Source organism: Balaenoptera borealis, assembly GCF_965194805.1.
Source record: "Balaenoptera borealis genome assembly, chromosome: 7".
In the NCBI taxonomy this organism is placed as follows: Eukaryota; Metazoa; Chordata; class Mammalia; order Artiodactyla; family Balaenopteridae; genus Balaenoptera; species Balaenoptera borealis.
The window spans coordinates 64,635,503-64,661,787 of record NC_138864.1 but is presented as its reverse complement, the minus strand read 5'-3'; the positions used below and the strand labels follow the sequence as shown (position 1 = coordinate 64,661,787).

The window sequence follows — 26,285 nt, the reverse complement described above, 5'->3', positions numbered from 1 at the left end:
TACATAATATTTATCCATACTGGAGATGAAAGAAAAAGATTCAGGGAGATGAAATAATTTCATAGGTCCCATGGATAAAATATTTCAATCCATGTTGTTCCAGATTAATTGACATTGACGCCCACGCTCTGTCCATCCCTATCTCTGCTCCATCTCTATTCTTCATTTAATAAGCAAACTGTGTCACATTCCAAATTAAGACAAATTGTAAGCACAACTGAAATGCAAAACACTTTTTTAAGGATAATGCCACCCTTATGTTACTACTACCTGGTACAACACCCCTCTCTCCTTTGTTATTTAATGAATGGCAGGATTAGGATGGATATTTTTCCATGTACATTGCAGAATATTTTATATTAGTATAAGTACATGAAAGAAAAAGAAAACACTTGTTTTTATTTTAAACTGAGGAAACAAAGTATTATTTTATGTGCAATTAACTATGTAAAGGACACGGTGACTGTCATTAATAGCACTGTCTTGCAATGCATGAACCCTGGTCAAAAGTGTTTAATGTGAGAAGTAATTTCCTTAAGACAAAACTCAACTGTAAATACCCTCATCACCTGATGCTGAAAAAATGGCTACTGTGTATCTTTCTTGGATTTTATTGTAATTTCATTACTATAAAAATAAATTCAACTACTTCATTAAGACCTTTTGAAAATATATCTCTATGCCATAAGTTGATGAAAGTTGGTTGTATTCACTATTTTCTGTCTGACTCATGTTTCAATCACATTTTGTTCAATGCACTTCATTTGGAATTGCTAGGTGAATATAATTAGCCATAATTATTATTGAAACAATTCTATATTCAAGAATATTAAAAAGTGAAAAACTGTCTAACACTCACCAGTAACAGTAATTATTCATCTTCCAATAATGTAAGTGCTTTAACTCTGCATGTATGAAATGTCTTTCAAGTATTCAAAGTTACCTTTCAAATGACTGTGGCACAAAACTGTTGAAACATTAACTTTTATATTTTAATATCTTATATTTTGGTTTTTTCTCTGTTGAAAAACAACAGTGTAGTAGAGAGACTTAAATACCACTTGCTTATTCACTTTATCAATATTATAACTTCTCCACTATCTGCTTTATTATTCAACCAAGTTTCTAGCTCTATCAATCTACTGAAAATGTCTTTTCCCAAAACAGTGTTAATTATCTTACCAGTTCCTCCTCTTACTTGATCTTTTCTGAAATATTTCATAACCCCTTTCCAGACTCTTGGAAATGTTTTATACTTTTTGCCCCCATCCCCTTCATAAGATATCGTCTTCATTTAGCACTACTGGCATTTTCTCTGGACCTGTTCTGACCATACTTTCTCAGGCTCTTTCACTAGTTTTTCTCCCATAGTGACTCTTAAATCTCAATATTCTCTGTGAAGTACTCTGGCCCCTCTTTTCAATATTTTTGTTGTTTTAATGATCCCTCCCACTACTATGCCTTGAAATATTATATATGTATTGAGTTCCAAGCCTATACCTTCAGCCTAACACTTTCTCCTAAACTGCCCACCCATTCACTAATTCCTCTATTAGCTGACTGAATTACTGCTACTGCTACAGTATCAGTATATCTGATACTGAGAATTAAACTGATATTCTTTCTTCCCCAACCACAAGAAACCTGTTCTTCCTTCTTTCATATCCTCTGTCTCAAACAAGTAACTGTGTGCAGACATGATGCAGATAGCATTAGTTCCACCTCTCCTTGGCAGACACTGTGTCCCCTGCACTCCAAACCTGAGCTAACACTTCTGCCATGTGCCCCCAGCCCTCCTCTACTCATCCTTCACTATAAGTGGTTTGTTCCCCTTTGTCTCTCAGTCCCTCTCCTCACTGACCTCCCAGCCTCTTAATTTACCTTTCTCCCTTCTGGGTGAAGAATATGTCAATCCTCTGCTCTAAGGCTATAATGGCTTCCACCTGCTTATAGGTTACACTCTAACATCTTTACCATAGTTTGAAGGTTTTCTTACAATCTGGCCCAACTCATCTCATTAGCACTAAATCCATTCATTCCCACCAAATATTCTGGACTTGAGCTGCAGTACTTCTAAGACCTAGGAATATTGCCATGCCTTGCATTTCTATTTTTTGTCTCTATCAGCTACACAACTTCTCTGCTCTCACAGTGTTTTGTTCATGAGTATGGTATGCCATGTTGTAATTGTTGTGTATTGTTCAACTGTAACTTTCTTGGGGGCAGGGACAACAATACCTTAGCCAGCCTCTACCACAATGACTTCAAATAAGTCACACAGTGAGTCCTCAACAACTCTTTGTTGTGAACTGACTTAATAAAACATTCATACAATATACCTTATGCATTAAACGTTCATATATATTATGTACATATATATGTATATATACATTAATATACTATGTATGTGTATAGATGCATACATGTATGTTTATGGTGTATGTATGTGCATATGTGCACATACTTTAGGGCTGAAAAGGCCTTTAAATACCGTCTTTTCTAATCAATGAATAACACAAAATAGGAAAATAAGAACTAAAGTTGTTAAATGACCTAGCTAACATTCTAAAGCTCGTTAGTGACACAGTGTTACAGTTCCTCTCTTAGCTCCTCATCCAGTGGACCTTTCACTACATCACTTTAATTCAATGATCTCACCAATAATGTGATTCCAAATAATCTGCTCTACCAAGACCAAGCTTATCCCACTAGAATCTTGGACTGTTTCACCTCATTTTCTCTCTCAAATCCCTGCCTGCCTCTTTATTTTCATCAAGTGAGGAACACTTATGATTCTGTCATCTCTATATCTTCATTTACAGTGTATTCCTCTCCTTTAAACATTCCCTATTTCCTCCAGTAACTATTCTCAGTTCCTTTATAGATATGGTAGTCTCCTTTCCCTCTGGAAAAAAATAAAGAGGTCATTATTTTGCTCTCCTGTTTAATTCACCTTTTTTTTTCACCAAACCAAGGCTCACCATAAAAGAGATTACATTATTCTCATCATACTACCTTATATTTGTACATGCACATAACTTTGAAGTTTACAGATTACTTTCTCATCACTCACTCATTTTATCTTCATAATACTACGAATAGTCAGGAGAAGGTCCCATTTACAGGCAGCTGAATAAACTGGGGGTCAAAAGTTAAGTGGCATGCCAACGTTCCTATAGCTAGCAAGAGCTGGAACTGGCACCGGAACCAAGGTCTCCATATCCTTGCTCCTGAGAGCTTTCCACTATCTTAAACTGTTTATTGGCTTAAGTTCCCACCATGACCTTTATATTGACATGTATTGGCACCTCAGATGCTGCACAGGGAATGTTGCCTAGCCTCTTCTTTGATCTGAATTACTGCTTGGCTCTTGTTACTTTAATAGCACAAATTTCAACAGGGCAAGTACTGTTTTGTCCAACACTTACTTACTTGAGAAGCTCTTACCGAGCATCCAAATAACACCATTTAATGGTAAATTACAGTTTGACTAGTGTTTGTTATGACTGAGCTTCTGAAAATTAAAACCATGGCTTCAGCTAAATTAGAGATCTTTATTTTAAATTGAAAAAATCAATTTGATTTCATCTGCATCCACTAATCAACTGATCTTTAAACTGCAAGTGGTAACAAGAATGGCTAACACTAACATCCAAATGGCTTTTCTAAACGTGTGTTTATGTGTGTTATTTCATGCAAGATTCTGAGGCAAATTCTGTACTCTGGCTTTAAATAAGTTTCTATTCAATCTCCTCACTAAGTTGTTAGATACATGCAACTTCTTTAAAAATTCAGGGTATCAGTGTAATTGTAGAGTAGACTGATCTGTCTCTGCATGGGGGGCTACAGACAGCTGAAGCCAGGAAAGAGACACACTCACTGTAACTTGTTTGTGATCCCATGACCAATATATACTTTCCCTCCTGTCTACTGCATCCTTCTCGTAATGTCTAGTCATTGCCAAGCAACTCTTAATTCATTCCTAGCACTAAGCAGTAAGAATAATGTTTCCCACTTTCTTCTTATAAACCTGAAGTTTCAGGTCTGCTGAAGAATTCGCAGTGTCCTTTAGAGGAGAAAGGAGCCTCAGGAGAGGGAGTGGTAATTCCTCATTTGGTATTGTTTTCCTGCCTGTCACTGCCTCACACCAGGACCTCTAGTCAGCACTTTGTTGGGAGATTCTGAGGGACAATTAGTTGCTGCTTTTGTTGGCTGGTTGAAAACAAAGCAAAAACTTTTTCAAGGCAGGAGAAGTTAAAACCTAAACATCCTAACAATTGCACGCTTTAAAAATCCCTCAATTCGCTCATTAAGAATCGAGCTTCACAAGGTCTCAGTCAGCTCACTGCAGCCCCATTTGCCTTCAACTGTCAGAACTGTCCTCCCTTGGCTTGTTTCCACGTGTCCCACATAAGCTGTACCTTAAATGTAACTCTATATCCATATATATCGTGGCACAGAGTGAACTGTTTGCCTAAACACAGAATAAAGACCGGAGTTAAAATGTTTGCTTGCTCTTTGCTAGAAATATATTTAAGAAAGTCCTAGTAGAATGAGAACGTAGAGGTTAAAAATATTGCATGTAATTACGAAAGTGCAACGTTGGTTGCCCTCATTAACTACAGAGCTGTGAGAAGAAACAGTCCAGTGACTCACTAATGCTTTTTAGTTGTTAGGTTTTTCTTTCCTAACAGCATCGGCCATGACCTAATTTGCTTCCTAAGAATCGTACTTTTTTACCTTAGGGTCCCAGTACCCCCGGGTCATCAGAAGCAGAGGGGTCCCTCCTGAAGCCCAGCAGTTTCGTAATGTGGACCCAGATGGGAAGATGGGAAGCAGGGGGCACTCCGTCCCACTTACCGGTCTTCCACAGATAGAGGGTGGGTGCCTCCGCCGCGCCCGGCGCCGCAGCCCCGCAGGCGCCCGGGCACAGCAGCAGCGGCAGCAGCAGCGGCAGGACGGCCGGCCGCGGGCCCGCAGCGTCGGGGCTCCGGGACGCCGTGCGCCTCGCTTGCAGCCCCATGCCGCCCGCAGCCGCTCCAGGGTCCAGGTCCGGGACGCGGTTGGCAGGGAATGTTCCTTCGCCCTCGGACTGTCTTCCCAAGTACAGAACGCAAGGCTCTCCCCGCTATTGTTCTTGTCAGATGAAAAGGAGGGAAAGCGCGTTTAACACCAGGGAACAATAGCTTCTGCGGCGGCCGTGGCTGCCGCCGCCACCGCCGCTGGCGGGGATGCTGCTGCCGCTGCCATTCCGCGCAGAGTGGCAGGTCCTAGAGGCGAGGGAGGCAGCCGTCCGCAGGGGGCCCCAGCTGACGGAGCAGGTCCCCAGGTCCGGGAGGCAGCGCAGCCCCCGCCGCTGCCAGCTGGAGAGAGAGGAGGGGGGCGTGAGCCGACAGGAGCACCAGGCAGGGGGAGGCGAGAGAGCCAGGGCAAGAAAGGAGGCGAGCGAACGGGAGCGGGGGCACCCACAGCCAGCACACCCGCCCGAGAACTCCAGTGCACATGGCGCGGTGAAATATGTTTGGACGGATACACCACTAAAAAGGATCATCACCCGACAGGCTTCCGCATGACAAATAACAGGCACTGAAATTCATCGTCACCCAACGAGTCAAATGCTAGATCTAGTGGCATGTTCTTCTTAGTATACATTTATTTACGCAAAGCATCAGTGTTTATCATTTATTTTTAAGCCGTGGCTTCTGAATTACTTTATGTGGGGAGCAGTATTTATGATAGATGTGAAAAACAGAGGAAAACAGCAGAGATGTTTACTTGCTGTTGAAAGGCACTTAAACTCTTTTTCAAATCTTTTCTTTTTAACTTAAAGGAATCTATTCCCAATAAAAATATGAGCAGTATTGATCTACGGTTACAAAACAAAGTACACTGTCTTTTAACAGCCTTTAAAACTGAATTAGTATTAATAAGTATCCACAATGATATCTAATTAGATGGATAACATTTTACAAAAACTAATCATGAAATTATATTTCACCTTTGAAGTTAAGAAAAGTGCTATCCCTTTATCTACGCTCTGTCAAAAATATGCTACCTTTAAGGGTCCACACAGTTCTGAGTAAAATTAGAGAACAAAGTGAGTTTCCTTTATTTGTGTATCTCCAAATTAGAAAATTCTTTACTTAAAAATCCTTGACACTAATGTCTCTTAACAGTTACTGTAGAAAAATGCCTTTATAATCTATATAATCTAATGTGCTTGGGCCTTTTGTTCTTTGTGTTTTCACTTTCTTAAACCAGTAGTAATAAAGGAATGTGTGTGAAGTCAGACAATGCTTTGCCCTTTCTCTTTCTCTCTTCTCCCCAATACTAACCCTTTACTAATTCATTTCCTAGTAAAACTAAAATAATTTCAAGGCATTTAGCCAATTAAAAACTGGGCAAAAAGAAAGCCAAAGAAAACTATTCACATCCGGTCAGCAATATCTGGCCAAATAAAATAAAATTTAAAAAGCAGGAAAACTACTCTTTATGAATTTGCTCCATCAGCACAGCCAACCCAAGAGTTTAAAATGAGGAAGCTACGGTTTCTGAAAGAGGAAACCTTCCATAAAGCTCTCTTGGGACGCCTGTCGTTTTGCAGATCATTCCAGACACAGCCCTGCTGCATGCATTAGATTAAAAGCAGGTTTTGATCAAATAATTCCCAGGTCCTGCCTATTTAAGTATTCTGACATCAGAGGAAATTAGCAATGTTGAAGGTTGCAAATTTGGTCCTTATTTACTTTCCACTCTGTTAGGCCTCTAAGAGGGAATTAAAAGCTCAGAGAGCCCTAGCTCTGTGGGTCTGTGATTAGGAGAGATAAACTAGCATGGATTACTATTTCTTCACTGGTGAAAAATAGGCAACAATCAAAAGATTATAGGTTGATAAGGGATACAGAAAAGCCTGATTCCAACTTATGTGTGGCTCCCTGAAGGAGCACTTGTTTCAACAGTTACACCAAAGAAGAAAATAGAAAATAGGAATTGTATGGCTTCCTTGGGTCTGTCTTCGTAGGGAGCACGCTGTAATACCACTCTACAATGGCAGTGTTTTCCTATCCTGTTTGTTTTTATTTCTCAGCTACTGTTAGGGTGCTAAAGCCTAAAATCATCTAATTCTGTCACAGAGAGCATTTAAAATGAAGTACTCTGTTAATCAGCCCATTCTAAGCATTCCTGGGAAGTCCCAAATCAATCCACCAAGTAGAAACTCATTAAATAACAGAAGACAGAGAATCTAAGGAGTCAAGCTAGTACAATTTGATGTGCAGGATAATTACTTAGCCCTTTGAAAAGCCATCAGATGCTACACCTAATAGCTTAATGTCAAAAGAAAATTTAAGATTCTGATTTTTATATTTATCCATAGTTGTGTAATAATTACTCAACTGGTCAAGAGTTTAAACATCATAGCTACAACTGCAAGCATTATATAAAAGAACCAGGGACCATTTCACAACTAGGGTTAATGTTCTGCTGTAGTGTTTGAAACTAGCCAACAATTGGTTTCCTTCTTTTACTTTCAATTTAGACAAAGCTTAAAGATCACTCCAAATAATATTACTCAGCCATAAAATCAATTGAAATAATGCTATTCGCAGCAACATGGATGGACCTAGAGATTATCATACTAAGTGAAGTCAGACAAAGACAAATACGATACCACTTATATGTGGAATCTAAAAAAATGATACAAATGAACTTACTTATAAAACAGAAATGGACTCACAGACACAGAAAACAAACTTATGGTTACCAAAGGGGAAAGGTAGAGAGGGATAAATTAGGAATTTGGGATTAACAGATACATAATACTTTATATAAAATAGATAAACAAGGGCTGACTATACAGTAACGGGAACTATATTCAATATCTTGTAATAACCTATACTGGAAAAGAATTTGAAAAAGAATAGATATATACATATGTGTATGACTGATTCACTTTGCTGTACACCCAAAACAGTGTGAATCAACTATATGTCAATTAAAGTTTTAAAAAAATGTTTAAAGAGTTAATAAAAAAAATCACTCTAGATACATACACATCTACAATTAGTAATAAAGATACCCCTGGACAAGGTTACAGAAACTAAGTCATATAAACATTTGTCTCCACCAATGCCACACATCTGTTCTATAACAATGTCATTATTGCACTTGAGGACAAAAATGTATGGGTCTCTAAGGACACAAAAATGATATATATTTTCAGATACATGTTCCTTTGTGAAAGCTATAGTGTCCAGTCAGATAAATCCTATCCATAAAGCTGACAGATTACAAGAGATAGCAAGACATAGCAATCTTTGTTTTCTAGCATATGACATAAATAATACACAAATGTTTAACGACATGATGTCAAAATTTAGTCATGAGAAGTCTCAAAGATGCAGATTAAATTGACCATCTGTACAGCCTGCCATGAAGTAAATCGTTCATCATTTTTCATAAATAACTGTTCAAGTATTAATGAGCCAGGGCTATATAAAAGTTTCCAAACCAATGGATGAAAAATGCAAAGCATATATGTTTTTTAATATTTAGAAATAAGACAATTCTGAACCTATCACTTCTCATGTGTTGTCCTTTTATCTGTCTTTATTATTTTTGCTATCGTTTCCAAACTCCAGAGAGGGTGGGTGTGTACAGATCCACACACGTGTTTTCTCTTTTATTAGAACATAAGCATATAACCATACTTGAAGACCCAAAAGACGTACGGACAATGACTTGTAGGGATTAGTACCAGCATTTAAAGTCAATCATCAAAAATTCATTTATTTGACAGAGAGGGAAACAACTTTTAATATCATCAGTTTTTATGAAGAAAAACAATGAGTAAATGAAGGAATATATACAAAGTTATTCACAGCTACATAGGGAAGTATCTAAGAATATCCACTTTGAAATAACAACTTTAAATAAATTTCTCTACCTAAATGCATCTTGCCTTATAAAAAAACAAAATCACCCAAAGGAATTCTGTTTGTATGGCCTCTAGGTGTCATACTTGACCAACATTTGGGGTAGAAAAAAATTAATTTGGGGCTTCTTCCTATTCCCTTCTTGCCACACCCACGAGATTATTAAAAGATGAAACATTTCCCTTTTTATCTTTGTAATAAGTAGCCACAAATTTTACTTTCCCAATTCTGACTCTAATATTCACCATTTATTTTCTTTCCAATTCCTTTTTCTTTATAACTACTTTGTTGGTTGGTTGGTTAGTTGATTAGTTTGCTGGTTTGTAGGTATATCTGGTGAGGGGAGGGGAGATTCTAAATTTCAAATAGTTTTACAGAAAGAAAATAAACCCCACGGTTTCTCCATTTTACTCAAAACTAAACCTGTTTGGAAACAATAACGATCTGCTATGAATAATCAGATTCCTTGTTTCGAGTGTCAGGTAAAAAGGTACAGTATTTTGGTTCAGATCCTTCTAGGTTTGGGGAATGGATCACTTACTGTAAACCGTACAATAAGGATCCCATCCTCGGTGGCATGTGAGGCATCAATAGTCCCTGACACAATGCAGTACCCCAATCGTTAAAACATTTCACCAGGGGTTCACTTGGGAGCATGCTTGCATACAGAACACCGAGGCCAATGCAATGATTCAGGTATTTGAAAGTGCAGAGGAATAATGTATACAAAGGCAACAGAATTGACTAGCTATCACTAGTTGTGTTGGTCCTACAGATGGATAATGAAAAGGTACCGACCTTTAACAAACAATTGAAAACTAAATATGAAGGAAAGGAACCCTTAAAAAGAGACCCTTGTCTCCTGCATTGGCAGAGTAAAAAAAAAAAAAAAAAAAAGCTGAAGATCAAATTAACACTTAATAGTTAAGAGTTGACAACTGCAAAGATAAATGAATGATCAACTGAGGCAAGTTTGTTATGAAAAGATCAGGGTCTGCTTAGGAAAACCTGGAACCTGATACATGGGCAAGTTTCTCTGGGTCAATGCGCACATGTCTTTGGTTCCCCGGACTCCTCTGAACTCTCAAAGCCTTCAAAGGCAGCCCACCTCTCCCTGTTAAGTACTGGCATACCGCCTTTCCTAGTTTTCAGGCTGCTAGCTAGGATTAAGTTGCAGCGTTAAGTCAGCCTAGCCATGTTGGGTCTGTTAAGAGTAAAAGGACGACACAGCAAAGGAGCTACCAGGATTAGCTAGCAGCTAACTACTGGTAGGAGCCAGAAGACTATTCAGGAGGCTTGATTTTGAGTGTTTGATTAGGGGCCAGAACATACAGGGATAGAGAGTTTATTAACTTGGAGAAATACTCCCTGGGTATGGAATTTAACACTCTGCCAAGGACTGAAAGGGATGGTGCAAACTGGTGGTTCCTAGAAGCCTGGAGAAACACTGATGGAAAGTGAAATGTCAGGAAAGGAAGGGACATGCTGGCGTAGATACATTATGTAAGGAAAAGGAAGACCCAAGACAGGATTATGCTCCTCCAAGGGGACACACAGAGACCACACCAATCACCAAGGCCTTCAGAAATGTACTGGTGAGAAGGACACCAGCATCACTGAGTTCCATGGTGGCTCTTTGCATGCCACCAGTAGGAGAGGCGGTCACATAGCTTTAAGTCTCTGATCCATCTGAGTTCATTTTTACGCACGGTATGAAGTTCTAAACTCATTATTTGGCACAAGGATACTCAACTGTCCCAGCACCATTTAAAAGAGTGTTATTTTTTTCATTGACTAGTCTCAGCACTTTGTAATAAAAAAATCAACTGACCACAAAGGGAATGGTTTACTTTTGTTCCACTTCAAGGCGTATCTCAGAGATACTGCGGGTTCAGTTTCAGACCATCATAATAAAGCAAATATCATAATAAAGGGAGTCAGAGGAATTTTTTTGCTTTCCCAGTTCCTAAGAGTCATCTTACCCTATACTGTAATATATTAAGTGTGAAATAGCATTATGTCTTTAAAAAAGTGTACATACCTTAATTAAAAATACTTTATTGCTAAAAAATGCCAACCATCATCTAAGTCTTCGGCAAGTTGTGATCTTTTTATCATAGTAACATCTAACATCACAGGTCACCATAACAAATGTAATAGTGAAAAAGTCTGAAGTATTACAAAAGCTATCAAAATGTGACACAGACATGCAAAGTGAGCAAATGCTACTGGAGAAATGTCACTGATTAAGACTTGCTCTACGGAGAACGGTAATTTGTAAAAAATGCAGTATCTGCAAAGCACAATGAACCACAGAGCACAAAAACGAGGTATGCCTGTATTCCTATCTTTATGCTCATACCACACAATCTTGATTTCTTTAGCTTATACTAAGTTTTGAAATTCAATAATGTAAGACCTTCAACTTTTTTCTTTCTCAAAAATGTTTTTGCTATTCAAGGTCCTTTGCATTTCCATATCTATTTTAGGATCAGCTTCTCAATTTCTACAAATTGCCTACTACAATTTAGATAGAGGTTGCAATGAATCCACAGATCAATTTGAGGTGATCAGCCATCTTAACAATACCGAGTCTTCCCATTCATAAACAGGAATGTCTCTCCATTTATTTAGATCTTCATAAATTATTTTCATGACTATTTTATACTTTTCAGTGCAGAATGCACTTATTTTGTTAAATTATACCTGTTTCATTGTTTCTGACGTTCTTGTGAATAGAATTTACTGAATTTCACTTTGAATTCTTTATTGCTAAAATACAGAAATCAAATTGATTTTTACACATTGATTCTGTATCCTGCAATCTTGCTTAACTCATCTATTAGTTCTAATAGATATTTTCCAAATTTGAGATTTTTCAACATATAAATCTGCCATCAGCAGATAGACATCTCTAGTCCTCATTTTTCAATCTGAAAGCCTTCATTTTTATTATTATTACAATTACTGTTATTGTAATTGTTATTTTGCCTGTTACACCAGCTAAAGCTTCCAGCACAAGGTTAAACAGAAGTGGAGAGAGCTCATATCCTGGCGTGGTACCTGATCTGAGCGAGAAAATGTTCAGTCTTTCTCCATTAACTATGATGTCAGCTATAAATTTTCATAGATGCCATTTCCATTCCTAGACTGAGAAAGTTCCGTTAAATTTTTAGATTGTTGAAAGTTTTTATCATAAATGGGTGTTGGATTTTGTCAAATGATTTTTGTGCATCCTTTAACTGTCTTATATCCTTTAATTGATCAATACATTCTATTAATTGATTTGATTTTCAGATGTTAAATCAACCTTGCATTCCTGGGACAAACTGCACTTAGTCATGGTGTATAATCCTTTTTGTATGTTACTAAATTTGATTTTCATATTTGGTTTAGGTTTTTCCTTCTATATTCATTAGGAATATTGGTCTTGAGTTTGTTTAGTTTTTCTTGTTGCTGTTACTTGTGATGTCTTTATATATATATATATATATATATACACATATATATATATATACATACACACAGCAGGTTCTTATTATCTATTTTATACATATTAGTGTATATATGTCAATCCCAGTCTCCCAATCCATCCCACCACCGTCACCCTGGCCCCGCTTTCCCCCTTTGGTGTCCATACGTTCGTTCTCTACATCTGTGTCTCTATTTCTGCCTTGCAAACCGGTTCATCTGTACCATTTTTCTAGATTCCACATATATGTGCTAATATACGATATCTGTTTTTCTCTTTCTGACTTAAATTCACTCTGTATGACAGTCTCTAGGTCCATCCACATCTCTACAAATGACCCAATTTCATTGCTTTTTATGGCTGAGTAATATTCCATTGTATATATGTGCCACATCTTCTTTATCCATTCATCTGTCAATGGGCATTTAGGTTGTTTTCATGAGCTGGTTATTGTAAATAGTGCTGCAATGAACATTGTGGTGCATGTGTCCTTTTTTTTTTTTTTGATTTGTATGTGTGTGTTTTATTATATATTAGTCTCTTAAATCAAATAGAAAACAAAAAGTGGAGCTACAAACCAAAGTTACAATAGTACTAGCTTTTCTCGTCGCCCGTCTGTCTACTTTTGCCAGAGGTCTTTATTTCTCCATAAGGCTTTGAGCTACTGTCCAGGGTCCTTGACTCCAACCTGAAGAACTCCCTGTGGCAGGCAGGTCTGGAGGTTAAGAACTCTCTCAACTGTTGATTAACTGGGAATGTCTTGATTTCTCCCTCATTTTCGAAGGAAAGTTTTGCTAGATATAGGATTCTTGGTTGACAGTTTCTTTCCTTCAACACTTCAAGTACATTGAGCCATGCCATCTGGCCTCCGAGGCTCCTGATGAGAAATCTGCTCATGACCTTCCTGGCAAATCTTCTCTCAGCTTCATAGACTTTCATAATGTACCTTATCATGTCTTATGCAACAGAACATTTTGTATAGTATCGTGAAGTCAGTTAAGGTGTAACATTATTTTGAGACCAGAATTTAAGGAAAAGGAATTGAATATTTCAAGTGTAGACATCATGAGGTCTTTAAAATTATTACACATTTTCGAACTAGAAATAAAAAGGCCACTGAAGTATCCTACAGATTTTAATTTATAACACAGTGAACACCAATATCTAATAACACACGTAAAGAAAAATTTCTTTGGGATCCTTTTTCCTAAGTGTAAAGGGGCCTTGAACTCAAAAAGTGAGAAAACCACTGTGGTTTACCCACAGCGGTGATGGGTCCATTTCTTGCTCTGACCTCAGAGTGCACCACTGTGATGTACTTCACAAAGCCCTATAAAAGAGAAAGCTGGGCCCAGGTTTTTGGTCCTTAGAGCCCAGGAAGCTGCTTTTGGTGACCTGACGGCCTTGGACCTACAGTTAGCTTGTTTTTTCCTTGTTTCTGCCATTTGGTTGATTTTTTCTTCTCTTTTCTCTACTCTTTTTTATTTGTCTCATTTTTCTTTCTACAGTTAGCATAGTCAGTATTGTTGGTATAGTTAGCACAGCTGGTATAGTTAATAGTTTATTAGCGTAGTTAGTGTAGTTAGTACTAGTTAGCGCTGTTGGTACAGTTAGCATAGTTACCGTTGTTAGTAGAGATAGCATACTTAGCACTGTTAGTACAGTTAGCATTGTTAGTTAGCATAGTTAGCATTGCTAGGTAGTGCTGTCAGTCAGTGTAGTTAGCAGATCACCATGATGCAGGGCCTCACAGCCAACTCTGCTGGCAAGGAGGCTCATATTGATGACTTCGAGATCCTCCGCACCATTGGTGAAGGCACCTTTGGTAAAGTGAAGTTGGCCCGGCACATTCTGACTGGGACACAGGTGGCTGTCAAGGTCATTAAGAAAAGGCGTCAGAGCTTCTCAAGTGTCCAGGCACTTTCCCGGGAAGTGTGCAGTATGAAGGCTCTGAATCACCCCAATATTGTAAAACTGCTGGGGGTGATTGACACGGAGGAGACATTTTTCGTGGTGATGGAGTACCTCAGTGGGGGGGGACATGTACCGCTATTTGAAGATCCATGGCCGTATGACAGAGGCGGAGGCCCGAGGCCCGTTCCAGCAGCTGGTCTCCGCCCTGCAGCACTGTCACCAGAGGGGTATCGTGCACCGGGACCTGAAGCCACTGAACCTCCTCTTTGATTCCAACGTGAATATCAAACTTACAGACTTTGGCCTCAGCAACAAGTGTGATGACACTGGCCAACTGGACATGATCTGCGGCACACACCCTTATGCTGCCCCGGAACTCTTCCTGGGGCAGAGCTACAGCGGCCCTGCGGTGGACGTGTGGAGCTTGGGAGTAGTGCTCTACACCATGGTAACTGGGTCCCAGCCCTTTGTAGGAAAAGACTTCCAGGAGCTGCGGAAGCAAATCCTACAAGGGCAATACCCCATCCCACCTTATCTGTCTTTGGAGATAAGGGATCTATTACAAAAAATGATTGCCCTCAACTCCAGTGACAGAGGCACCTTACCTGACCTCATGAGGCATCCGTGGGTGAACATGGGCCAGAAGGAGCCACTCCAGCCACCCTGTGAAGAGGACCTGGAGGTGACAATGGTGAGGACTCCGGGCTTGACTTGCGACCTGATCCAGGACACTGGAACAGGCAGTGTGAGCTCCAAGAAACCCAAGGTGGGGGTCTCCATCATAACTGTGAAGCCCTTCTCTTCCGGGGACCTCAGTGGCAGTGAACTTGAGCCTTCTCCAAGCCCTGTGGTGTCCTCCCTGCAAACCAGGTGGCTCTACCAGGGAGAAAATGTTCAGCTGCAGGAAGACCAGCAGGCAGGGCAGAAGACCAGTGAGTCTGCCTGTCCCCCACCCAGCCTGGAGTCGAGGACTGCCACCCCCAGCCCAGCCCCCCAGTGTGGCACTGGGACATCCACCTCCAGCAGCAGCAGGATTGGAGCCCCAGAGGGAACCAGCTGCCCCCTGTGTGTGTCCAACACTGGAAGGTCCTCCCACACTGGGCAGCCTGAGAGTGTGTCCTCATCCACTCTCTCTGGCCACAGTCAGAAAAAGCAAGGGGTGGCTGGGAGAATCTGGAACTTTGTTTTGAAACATCTTTGTTGCAAGCTGCCCAGCAAGAGGCGTCATAATAAAGTGAGCCCATGTGAACCCCATGGATGACCGAGGCAGGAAGGTCAGGCCGCCGCGCTCCCTGGGGCCCGGTCCAGTGGAAGATGAGTGTGTTCTCTGCACGGCCTTCAGAAGCATTGTATCCAAGACCCTGGCCAGCTCAGAGGATGGTCCGGAGCAGCCCGGGCGACCGAAAGCGAGGCCACCGTGGCTGCAGGTCTGCCCCTCAACCCCCACCTGGGTGAAACTTCAGAGACTGGACTGTCATTCCTGGGGCACGTCTCCCCTCCCCTACTCTTCTGTCTTCCGTGTTGGTGGGGGAGGGGGATGGTTCTTGTTCCAAGAACTCCTGGGTTCTTCCAATTCTAGTTAATAAACTTGATGCTCCAGAAAGATGTATCACACTCTGCTTTGCGTCGTCCCTGCACAGAATTGGGGCTGTGCATTTTCCAGTTAGACAAGTGTGCAGCCATGTAGTGCCTGGAGTTAATCAGAACAACTAAAGGGAAACATGACCTAAGAGAATTAGCACAGTGACTCCCAACAGCAACAACTGCTGCACTGCAGGGCAGAAATGCAGAAAGTGTGTATTCCCTTCCTGCACTAACATTCCCGAACATTTTCAGAAGGGCCGAGGGGAACTTTCGGTCCCTGCGGCCTGTGTTAATTACAACAGAGAGGCCCATTAATAGGATAACAAGGTCCCGTGAACCAGCCGGTGCGCGGTGTGGTAAGGTCCCTGTGCAGCTGAGTTTCATGACTGTCATGCAGCAGTTCCCCTGTGCGGAGGGGCCCTGATGCATGGATTTATTTTATTATATTTTATTTTTTTGATGTGGACCATTTTAAAAGTCTTTATTGAATTTGTTACAATATTGCTTCGGTATTATGTTTTGCTTTCTTGGCCGCGAGGCATGTGGGATCTTAGTCCCGGACTAGGGATCGAACCTGCACCCCCTACACTGGAAGGCGAAGGCTTAACCACTGGACCACCAGGGAAGTCTCTTTTTTAATTTTAGTTTTTTGATGCATGGGTTTCACCACAGGGAGTGGATGATTATACTAGATGATCATACTATCAAAACACTAGATTTGTCAGCGTTACCTGGTTCCCTGGTTCAATAAGCCCTTGAACACATGGGTGACTGGAGCAGGGTCTTCTTCCCAGAGTCCTCTCTCTGGGGGCACATGCTCTCATCACCTGCACAGTTCCATTGGCTCTCGTGCGCTTACAGGTCACTTGCCGACTGTGGAATCCTTCACCGCAAGACACAGAGCACTCTGACCACGTGCCCGTGAACCACCTCGAGGGGCAGTCCCAGATGTTACAGGGCTGGAACCCAGCCAGCGGCTCCTGGAGGTGCTCACAGAAGGCCTCACTCACTTCCTGCCCGTTGGCCATTACACACTGGGGTCTCTGAACTCGGGCTCCCAAGTGGCCGCAAGTGGCAGAACAATGTGTCCAGCTACCAAGATCCCAGAAAGTCTCCAGCAAGTGGAGTTTGGATGTTGCCATCGCCTTTCCAAGAGCATTGGTGGCTGTACAGACGTAGGTTCCTTCACTTTCAAGGGAAACATTCTTTTACAGGACATTGGATGGTCACGTTTGCTCGCTGGGGTGCTTCCACAATGCCTCCAATCACGACGGAGAGATGGCTGTGCTCCGGTCTGGTGATATTTCTTCCAGTAGACAAGATAACAGGTGCCTCTGCATAGAGCACAGAAGAACTTTCCACATCCGAACCGAGATGATTAGCGACAGAACATCCATATATTCCTTGTTCTTTCTTTGTAGGTTTCTGTATCTGTATTTCCCCCATTCCATCCACAATGACTCTTTATAGGTTGGGACAGTATCCAACTTCCCTTTTTTAACTTGTCTTTCCAAAGGCCGAGCTATTGCCACACGCTGCACTTTACAAGAATTAAGATGCCGTTTGTAGGTAGTACCAGGATCAATCTCCCCCTGCTTTGGTTTATACTCTTCTGGTGCATGGCGAGGCTGTTTGACTATTTCATAAGGACGAGAATCCGACCCGCAGGTACAAATCTGACACAGACACCAGGTCCTCATGCTCCCGGCTCGCGGGGTCGGCTCCACAGCTCCTTCGCACCCGCAGCTTTTGCAACTCCACCGCGCCGGCCTCGGCAACCGCCGGGGCGTGGCTCTGTCCTTTTGAATTATGGTTTTCTCTGGGTATATGCCCAGTAGTGGGATTGTTGAGTCATATGGTAGTTCTATTTTTAGTTTTTTAAGAAACCTCTATACTGTTCTCCACAGTGGCTGTATCAATTTACATTCCCACCAACATGCAAGAGAGTTCCCGTTTCTCCACACCCTCTCCAGCATTTGTTTGTAGATTTTCTGACGATGCCCATTCTAACTGGTGTGAGGTGATACCTCATTGCAGTTTTGATTTGCATTTCTCTAATACTTAGTGATGTTGAGCAGCTTACTTGTGATGTCTTTATATGGCTTTGGTATCAGGATAATTCAGGCCTCATAGAATGCATTGGGATGTGTTCCTTTCTCTCTTATTTTTCAAAGTTCGTGAAGGACTGTATGAGTTCTCCTTTGAATGCTTAGAATTCACTACTGACACCATCTGGGCCTGGACATTTCCTTCATGGAATGATTTTTAATTACTATTTCAGTTTTTTTACTTGTTATAGATCTACCCAGGTTTTCAACTTCTTCTTCCATAAGTTCTGGTAATTGTGTTCTAGGAATTTACCCATATCATGTAAGTTGTCAACTTTGTTAGCAAAAGTTTGTTCATAATAATCACACAAAATCTTTACATTTATATAAGGTTGCCTTCTCTTTTAGGAGATCATAATTAGAGGGGAGAGAGAGAGATACGAGTAAGTATCTTGGTATGGGCTCAATTGTGTTCCCCCAAATTCATATGTTGAAGTCCTCACCCCCAGTACCTCAGAATGTGACTGTATCTGAAGAAAGAGTATTTAAAGAGATAATTAAGGTTAGATGAGGTCATTGGTGTGGGCTCAAATTCAATATGACTCGTGTCTTTATAAGAAGAGGAGAACAGGACACAGACATGCAGGGAGGGAAGACCATGTGAAGACAAAGGAAAAGACAGCCGTCAACAAACCAAGGAAAAATGCCTCAGAATGAAATCAACCCTGTGGACTTCTTGATCTTGGACTTTTAGCCTCCAGAATTGTAAGGAAATAAATTTCTATTGCTTAAGCCAAAAAAAAATTTTTATGTAAGGTTGGTACTGATTTCTCCTCTCTCAATGCTGATTTTGGTGATTCATGTCTATTTTCTTTTTTCTTAATTGACCTAGTTAAAGGTATGTCTTTTTTTTTTCTATCTTTTCATAAAACTTCTGGTTTCTTCGATTTTTCTCTATTGATTTTCTTTCTTTTAATTCATTGGTTTACACTCTACTTTTATAATTTCCTTTCTTCTGTCTTAGGCTTAATTGCTCTTTTTTTTCTCGTTTCTTAAGATGGAAACTTAGGTTACTGAGGCCTTAGGTTACTTAGGTACTTAATTAGGTTACTTACTGAAGTTATGTAGGCCTTTCTTATTTTTTAAGATTTTTTTTTTTTTGATGTAGACCATTTTTTTTAAAGTCTTTATTGAATTTGTTACAATATTACTGCTGTTTTACGTTTTGGTTTTTTGGCTGTGAGGCATGTGGGATCTTAGCTCCCCAACCTGGGATCAAACCCGCACCCCCTGCATTGGGAGGAGAAGTCTTAACCACTGGACCACCAGGGAAGTCCCAACCTAACTTATTTTTTGACATAGGCCTTAAAGCCAAAAGAATTTCCTCCTAAGCACTGCTTATCTGCATTACATTCAGTCTGATATGAGGTGTTCCATTTCATTCAGTTCAAAATATATTTTTAATTTCCCTTATGATTTATTCCTTGTTCTGTGACTTATTTTTAAATGTATTTTTTTAATTTCCAAATATTTGAGGGTTTTCGAGATCTATTTCTGGTGTGCAAGTCTAATTTACTGGTGTTAAGAATAAACTTTACATGATTTCAAGTTTTTTACATTTACTGAGCCTTGTTTAGTGATCCAGCTTGTGGTCTATACTGAAGAATGTTTCATGCACACTTAAAAGAAAATGTATTCTTCAGACATTGCGTGAAATGTTCTATAAAGTTCAAGCTAGTTGATGTCACTGCTCAAATGTTCTATATCCTGGCTGATTCTCTGTCTAGTTGTTTTATCAACTATTGAGAGCACATTACTGAAAGCTCCTGATATTACTGTTGATTTATCTACTTTTCCTTTTAATTCTGTCAGTTTTTTAATGTCATATATTTGGGAGCTCTGCTGTTAGGCATGCACACATACATTGTTTTATTTTCCTGATGTACTGACCTCCCTCATTAGAACATGTCCTTTAATGTCTCTATCAATTTTCCCTTGTTGTGAAGTCTACTTTTCCTGATAATATGGCTAGCCCAGCTCTATTACGGTTGCTGCTTGCATGGCGAATATTTTTTCTATCCTTTAACTTTCAACCAACTTGTGTATTCAGATCTAAGGTATATTCTTGTAGACCGCATATGGTTGAGTTTGTTTTTTATTTAGTCAAGTATCTTTGCCTTTCAATTGGTTTTTGGTTTATTCGCACTTAATGTAATTATTTATATGGTTATATTTACATCTGTTATTTTGCTATTTATTTTCTACTTGTCTTATATCTTTTTAAAATTATCGTTTTAAGACATAATTCACATATCATAAACACACCCATTTAAATACAATTCACTGGTTTATTCACACAGTTGGGCAACTATCACCACTGTGTAATTTCACAACATCTTCCTAAAGCTAAAAAAAAAAATCCCAAACCCATTATCAGTTACTCTTCTTCCCCCAAACTGTGGCAACCACTAACTTTCTGAATCTATGGATTTACCCATTCTTAACGTTTTACATAAATGGAACCATACAATATGTGGCCTTTCGTGAATGGCTTCTTTCACTTAGCATACGTTTTCAAGGTTCATTCTTGGTATATCATGAATCAGTACTTCATTGTTTTTTCTGGTTGGGTAATATTTCATTATATGAATATACTACATTTTCTTTATCCTTTAATCAGTTGATAGACATCTGTGTTGTTTCCACTTTTTGGCTATTATAAATAATGTTGCTATGGACATTTACATACATCTTACATCTTTTTTTTTCCCTCTGTTCCCCTTTTATGCCTTCTTTTGTGTTTTTGTCATACTATTCTAACTACCCAGGGTTTTTAAGAGTAATTTTTTGAGTTACTCTAAAGACAACAATATCTACCTATGTCAGCTTTTCACTATATACTGTTGAATATTAACTTAATTCCCAGGAAATATAGAATCTTTTTTCTAACATGTCCCCCTTTTCTTCCCTATGTTATGTGATCTATACATGGTAAAAAACCAACAAAACAGTATTATTAATACTTCTATATAAAATCTTATATATTTTAGAAAGGTTAGGAGAAAATATGAATAAATATATTTACAGGCTCTTTCATATTTAATAACGTTTACCATTTCTGACACTCCTCATTTCTTCATGTAGGTTAGAGTGACTCTCTGGTTTCATTTTCTTTCAGACTGATAGACTTCCATTAGTAATTCTTGGAAGGCAGGTCTGTTGGTAATTAATCCTCTCAGACTTTGTTTAGCTGGTAATGTGCTTACTGCATCTTCATTCTTAAAGGATGCTTTTGTTGAATAAAGATTTCTTGCTTTACAGTTTTTGTTTTCTCTCAACTCTTTGAACATAAGACTCTGATGTCTTCAGGAAACCATTGCTCCTGATGAGAAGTTAGCTGTTAGTCTTACGATGATATTGAACCAGGTTCATTTTGCCCAATGCACAGCAAGCCAAAATGCTGAGATACCAAGGTTTGCAGCAAAGAGAGTTTATTTGCAAGGCAGCCAAGAGAGGAGATGGGAGAACAAATCTCACATCCGCCTCCCCAAAGGCAAGAAGCTCCAGGTATTTATGGGATAATGAATAATGAAGCAGGGGGGTTTGAGGCATGGGGAGCATGGGGAGCATGGGGAAAGGTGATTGGGGAAAGGTGTGGTAACCGTTATTCTGCAAAGGTGTTACTAAGCTACAGACCTATGCATGTTCAAAAGGTCACTGAGAGGATACTCAGGCTTGCTCAGTTGAAGGATCAGTGGTCCTATCCAATCTTAACCAGCTCAGTTGGAACTAGAAGCAGCTGACTCCAAGTTCCTAGAAAACAACTCAGGCAAACAGCCTATTGCTTAGGCTACATACTGCTTGGAGGACATGCAAGTCTTAAAATGATTTTGATTAGTGAAGGAAGACGAAATGGATTTAACCCATGGTTTCAATTGTGGTTCCTTTGCACTTGAGGAGTCTTTTTTCTCTTAATGTTTTATGATAAATTCTTATTGTATTTGATGTAGATCTCTTATTTTATCTGGGCTTTGTTGAGGTCCTTAGGTGCTTAGGTAAATGTTTCTCATCAAATTTGGTAAGTTTTGAGGGCTATTTCTTCAAATACATTTTTTTCTGTTCACTTCTCCCTCCTTTCCTTCTGGGATTTCCATGACCTATTTGTTGGCATGCTTGATGCTGGCTCACAGATCTGTGAGGCACTGCTCATGTTATCTTTTTTTTCTCTCTATTCATCAAATTAGATCATTTATACTGATCTATGTTCAAGTTTACTGATTCAACGGTTCTACTTTCCAGGAACCTAGGGTACTTCCATATTTTGACTCAGGATTTCAACATGTTTCCTACATGTTTGCCTCTGAAGGAAAGCAGAGGGCAAGAGAGTGCTACAGTTCTATGAGATGTCTACATTATTTCTCTCTACATATCATTGGACAAAATGATACCATATAGCCACAACCTAATTGCAAGGGAAGCTGGGAAATTTGTCTCCCAGTATGCCCAAGATGAAGAAAATGGAATAGATTTAATAAATACATAGCAATATCTCTACCATAGATTCCTACATTCAGGCAACTGTGTCACCCAAAAGACTTTATTATTTTTCTTTGTCTGATTACCTAGATGTCATAACCCTCTACATGTTTTCAGGTCAAATTGCTGAGCATGTAGGTAGACAGTAGATTAATAATCATTGAAATGTAAAAAGTGGAGTCTAATCTCTAAAGAGCTGGCAGTGATTAAGGTGGCAATGGTAGACCTCTCTCAGGGTTTAACTTGACCAAATAAGAAAGAAAATTCACAATGAAGGCAGGCTGGGAGTGATTACTTCATAAAAGGTAAAATGATGGATTGAACATAATAGTTCTCTCTGCTTCATCCTCAAACCCCACTAAAACACGAACAGCAGAATTTTAAAAGTATGAAACATGTAAGGCCGAAGAAAACAGTAGAGAAAAAAAACCTGCATCTTTAATAAAAGAGGTAAATAGATAGTGGTTTCCTATGTTGCATTACTCCTTTAACTCTATATTTGAACAGGTTTCTGTGACAGGTTATCAGGCTTCACTTCATAATCCCTCACATATCATTCATATAAGCTACAATGTGAATGGCTCTCTCTGGGTTGTACAACATGACAGCCCTTCCTTACTCCACCTTCAGAGTATGAGATGCCTCTGATTTCTGACCCTTCCTGATAAACATATTTGCTTTACTCTTTGACACATACAGGATCTCAGCTTCCCCTAGTCTACTGAGTCATTTTAAAAGTTTCTCCTGATTGAATTTTCAATCTTTTTCTAAAATTTTTTTACACCACTATTTTGTACTATCTCCTTTCCATTCTACTTGGCCTTACGTATTTAAACATTTTAAACTCTGCTATTGACGTTTTAGTGTGGTTTTGGGATGAATCAGGCAGTACCCTTTTGTTCAACCCATAATGTTTAACTGGGAGTCAATTAAAATCCAAATGAGGTGGTTCATTTTCTATTTTTATTTTTCTTTTATATTTTTTAATCAACTAGGAAAACAAACTTTAATATTTAATTGATGCTCATTACTTTCATATGTTGAATGTCAGCTAAACCTTTCACATCAGAAGAAATAAGTGGGAAAGGTATCATTATGTGACAATAGAAAAAAATAACAGTTTAACAACTTTCCCACGTACTTAGTGATAAGTTTAAAAGTAGTAGGATACCGGACTTCCCTGGTGGTCCAGTGGTTAAGACTCCGTGCTTCCACTGCAAGGGGTACAGGTTGGATCCCTTGCTGGGGAAGTCCCTCATGCCACGAGGTGAGGCCAAAAAAAAGAAGTAGTAGGATACCATAATCTCCCTATACATTGTGTTGCCCAAATTAGAGATAGCTTTCTGAAAATCAGTGGTTTTGTAGAGGACATCTGCACTAAAAATATGATAGACACAAATATTTGTCTAATTTGAATTTATTTAGAGTAGTACAAGGTCCACAAAATAAATGCATGAAAAATTCTTATGAAAAAAAAAGTACTTACAAAAAACTGGAAAACAATTTAACTATATAATTCACCTGACTAAAATTTAAAGGAACTTTTTTTTTTTAGTAATTAGAATCAGAGAGAAACAACTGTATCCAAGTGTTCTAGGACCAAATGTGCAGAACGAATGCAAGTATAATACTTTCCTAAGAAAAATATGAATCTTGGCATACACGATTATCCGTAAAAGAACTAAAAAACTCAAGCTTGTCCTTGAGATAAAATTTGTTATATAAAAGTTACGTTTGTTTTTTTAATGACAATTTTTGACAGTATTGCTACTGATATTTTAAGTTGACACATCTTTACTAACAGAGTGGCCTTTCTTTATACTTCTGCTTAGTAGGTGGTGAAAAGAGACCAGCTATTCAGGCTTCCCTGGTGGCGCCGTGGTTAAGAATCCACCTGCCAATGCAGGGGACATGAGTTCAAGCCCTGGTCCGGGAAGAGACCACATGCCACGGAGCAACTAAGCCCGTGCGCCACAACTAACGAGCCTGTGCTCTAGAGCCCACAAGCCACAACTACTGAGCCTGCGTGCCACAACTTCTGAAGCCCGTGTGTCTAGAGCCCGTGCTTCGCAACAAGAGAAGCCACCGCAATGAGAAGACCACGCACCACAATGAAGAGTAGCCCCCGCTCTCCGCAACTAGAGAAAGCCCGAGCACAGCAACGAAGACCCAATGCAGCCAAAAATAAATCAAATAAATTAAAAAAAGAGAGACCAGCTATTCAACACATCTTGGCATTCACAAATGTAAGATGCATTCATTTTTATAGAGTAAGATATGCTTACATCTTATATACCGTGCATTATAATGCAAAAAAACACCTATAGTTATGCTGAATTCATCATTTGGCAATGAAAATCAAGCTCAACGTAAGATGAAGATATAGGACACTTTAAGAAAAAAGCAAATGTCAGTAAATTAACTCCATCCATTGTACTACCCTGTGGCGACAGCAGACGTCACTACCAATTTTCTCAAGCTGCTAGTACATGTCTATAGCTGAAAACAGTATGAAAAGCTTTCTAATTAATTGCTACTGGCAGATCTGCTACTTCCAAAAGTTTTTCCCTTGAGATTCAGAGGCTAACCTGTCTTACTATATGACAATTGCATCCTTTTGCAATTTACAAAGAAAATAATTTTTCTTTCATTTGCTAATCGGTGGCACAGAAAATGTTCCAGATCCCAAAAGGTGATAAAGGGGACAAAAAAGGTATTTAAAATTTGTTTTCCTCTCTAAGTTGAATAATGGGTTGAGGACGGCCAAGTTTTCGCTGAACAATAGCTCACCATCCAATTTTACTTTACTCAACTGAAAAGGGATGAACATAAGCAGCTTAACTGGGATGTGAATAAAAGCAACTTCAAAACTATATTAGCAAACGTGACTACTTAATCTACAACATATCTCATTTACCAAATGTCTGTAAGGTCTCAATGTAAGAGGGTTGAGAGTGTGGACAAAATGCCCTTATAAACACATGTGTCTCTAAATGAAAAGCGATAGAAACTACATTTTGCAGCTGTTTGAATATTCTGAAATTTTTACACTTTCAGTCCAAAATAAAAATAAGAAAATAACACTGACAAGAGCAACACTATCAACATCATGCAAGCCAAATATCTAGATCTAGGCTCTTCCCAGGGCTTTTTAAGTCATGACCCAAATGTGGCTGTGAAAGTCCATTTTATCACAGTTTTTATGTGATCTCCATTATGTCCTCCAAATCAAACCTTTGATGAAAATTGACCCATTCATTCAACCAATGGGAAAATGTTTACTGAGTGCCTACTATGTGCCAAGCACTGTGTCAAGCTCTGGAGATACAGTGACTCACATATACATCATGCATCACTCACTGAGCCTTCATGTATGCATGGTACTGAGCTTGGAAATGTACAGGCTAGCCAAACTGTCATGTCCCTCGACCACAGGACAACATAATACATATGACAGCATTACATACACAAAGATAAAATGTAAAATGAATCAAGAGAAAAACCCATTAATATATCAACACCCAGGGTACTGTTAGGCACGTAAATAGCTAACAGTGGGCCTTATCTGCAATCAATACTTTGCAGAGTAAACTGCTCCAGACAGGCAGCCCCCACGGCATGTAATGAGCAGAAACTTCAGGCTCTCTGTGTTGTCATTGCAGATGTTTGGATACTGCTGTTTCCACATTCCGGGTGGCTGCGATGACTGTACTTTCTTGGCAGCCAAAAGGGAAGCTTGCTCCGGTTTCTCCCATAACAAGCTAGGGACAAAACCTAGAATCTATCTTATTTTCACCC

At 39.5% G+C, this 26,285-nt stretch overlaps 1 protein-coding gene and 1 long non-coding RNA gene across 2 annotated transcripts in view; one reads left to right on the top strand and one right to left on the bottom strand.

Annotated features, from left to right (window-relative positions):
* THSD7A (thrombospondin type 1 domain containing 7A) overlaps nt 1-5,476 on the bottom strand; it is a 460,930-nt gene extending 455,454 nt beyond the window's left edge. The window contains exon 1 of the mRNA XM_082398710.1: nt 4,861-5,476. Coding sequence (XP_082254836.1) covers nt 4,861-5,023 — 163 coding nt within the window. The 5' untranslated portion in view covers nt 5,024-5,476. The remainder of the gene's footprint in view (nt 1-4,860) is intronic.
* Nucleotides 1-26,285, top strand: part of LOC309631848 — a 466,259-nt gene that overhangs the window by 160,456 nt on the left and 279,518 nt on the right. The gene's annotated exons all lie outside the window — the stretch shown is intronic.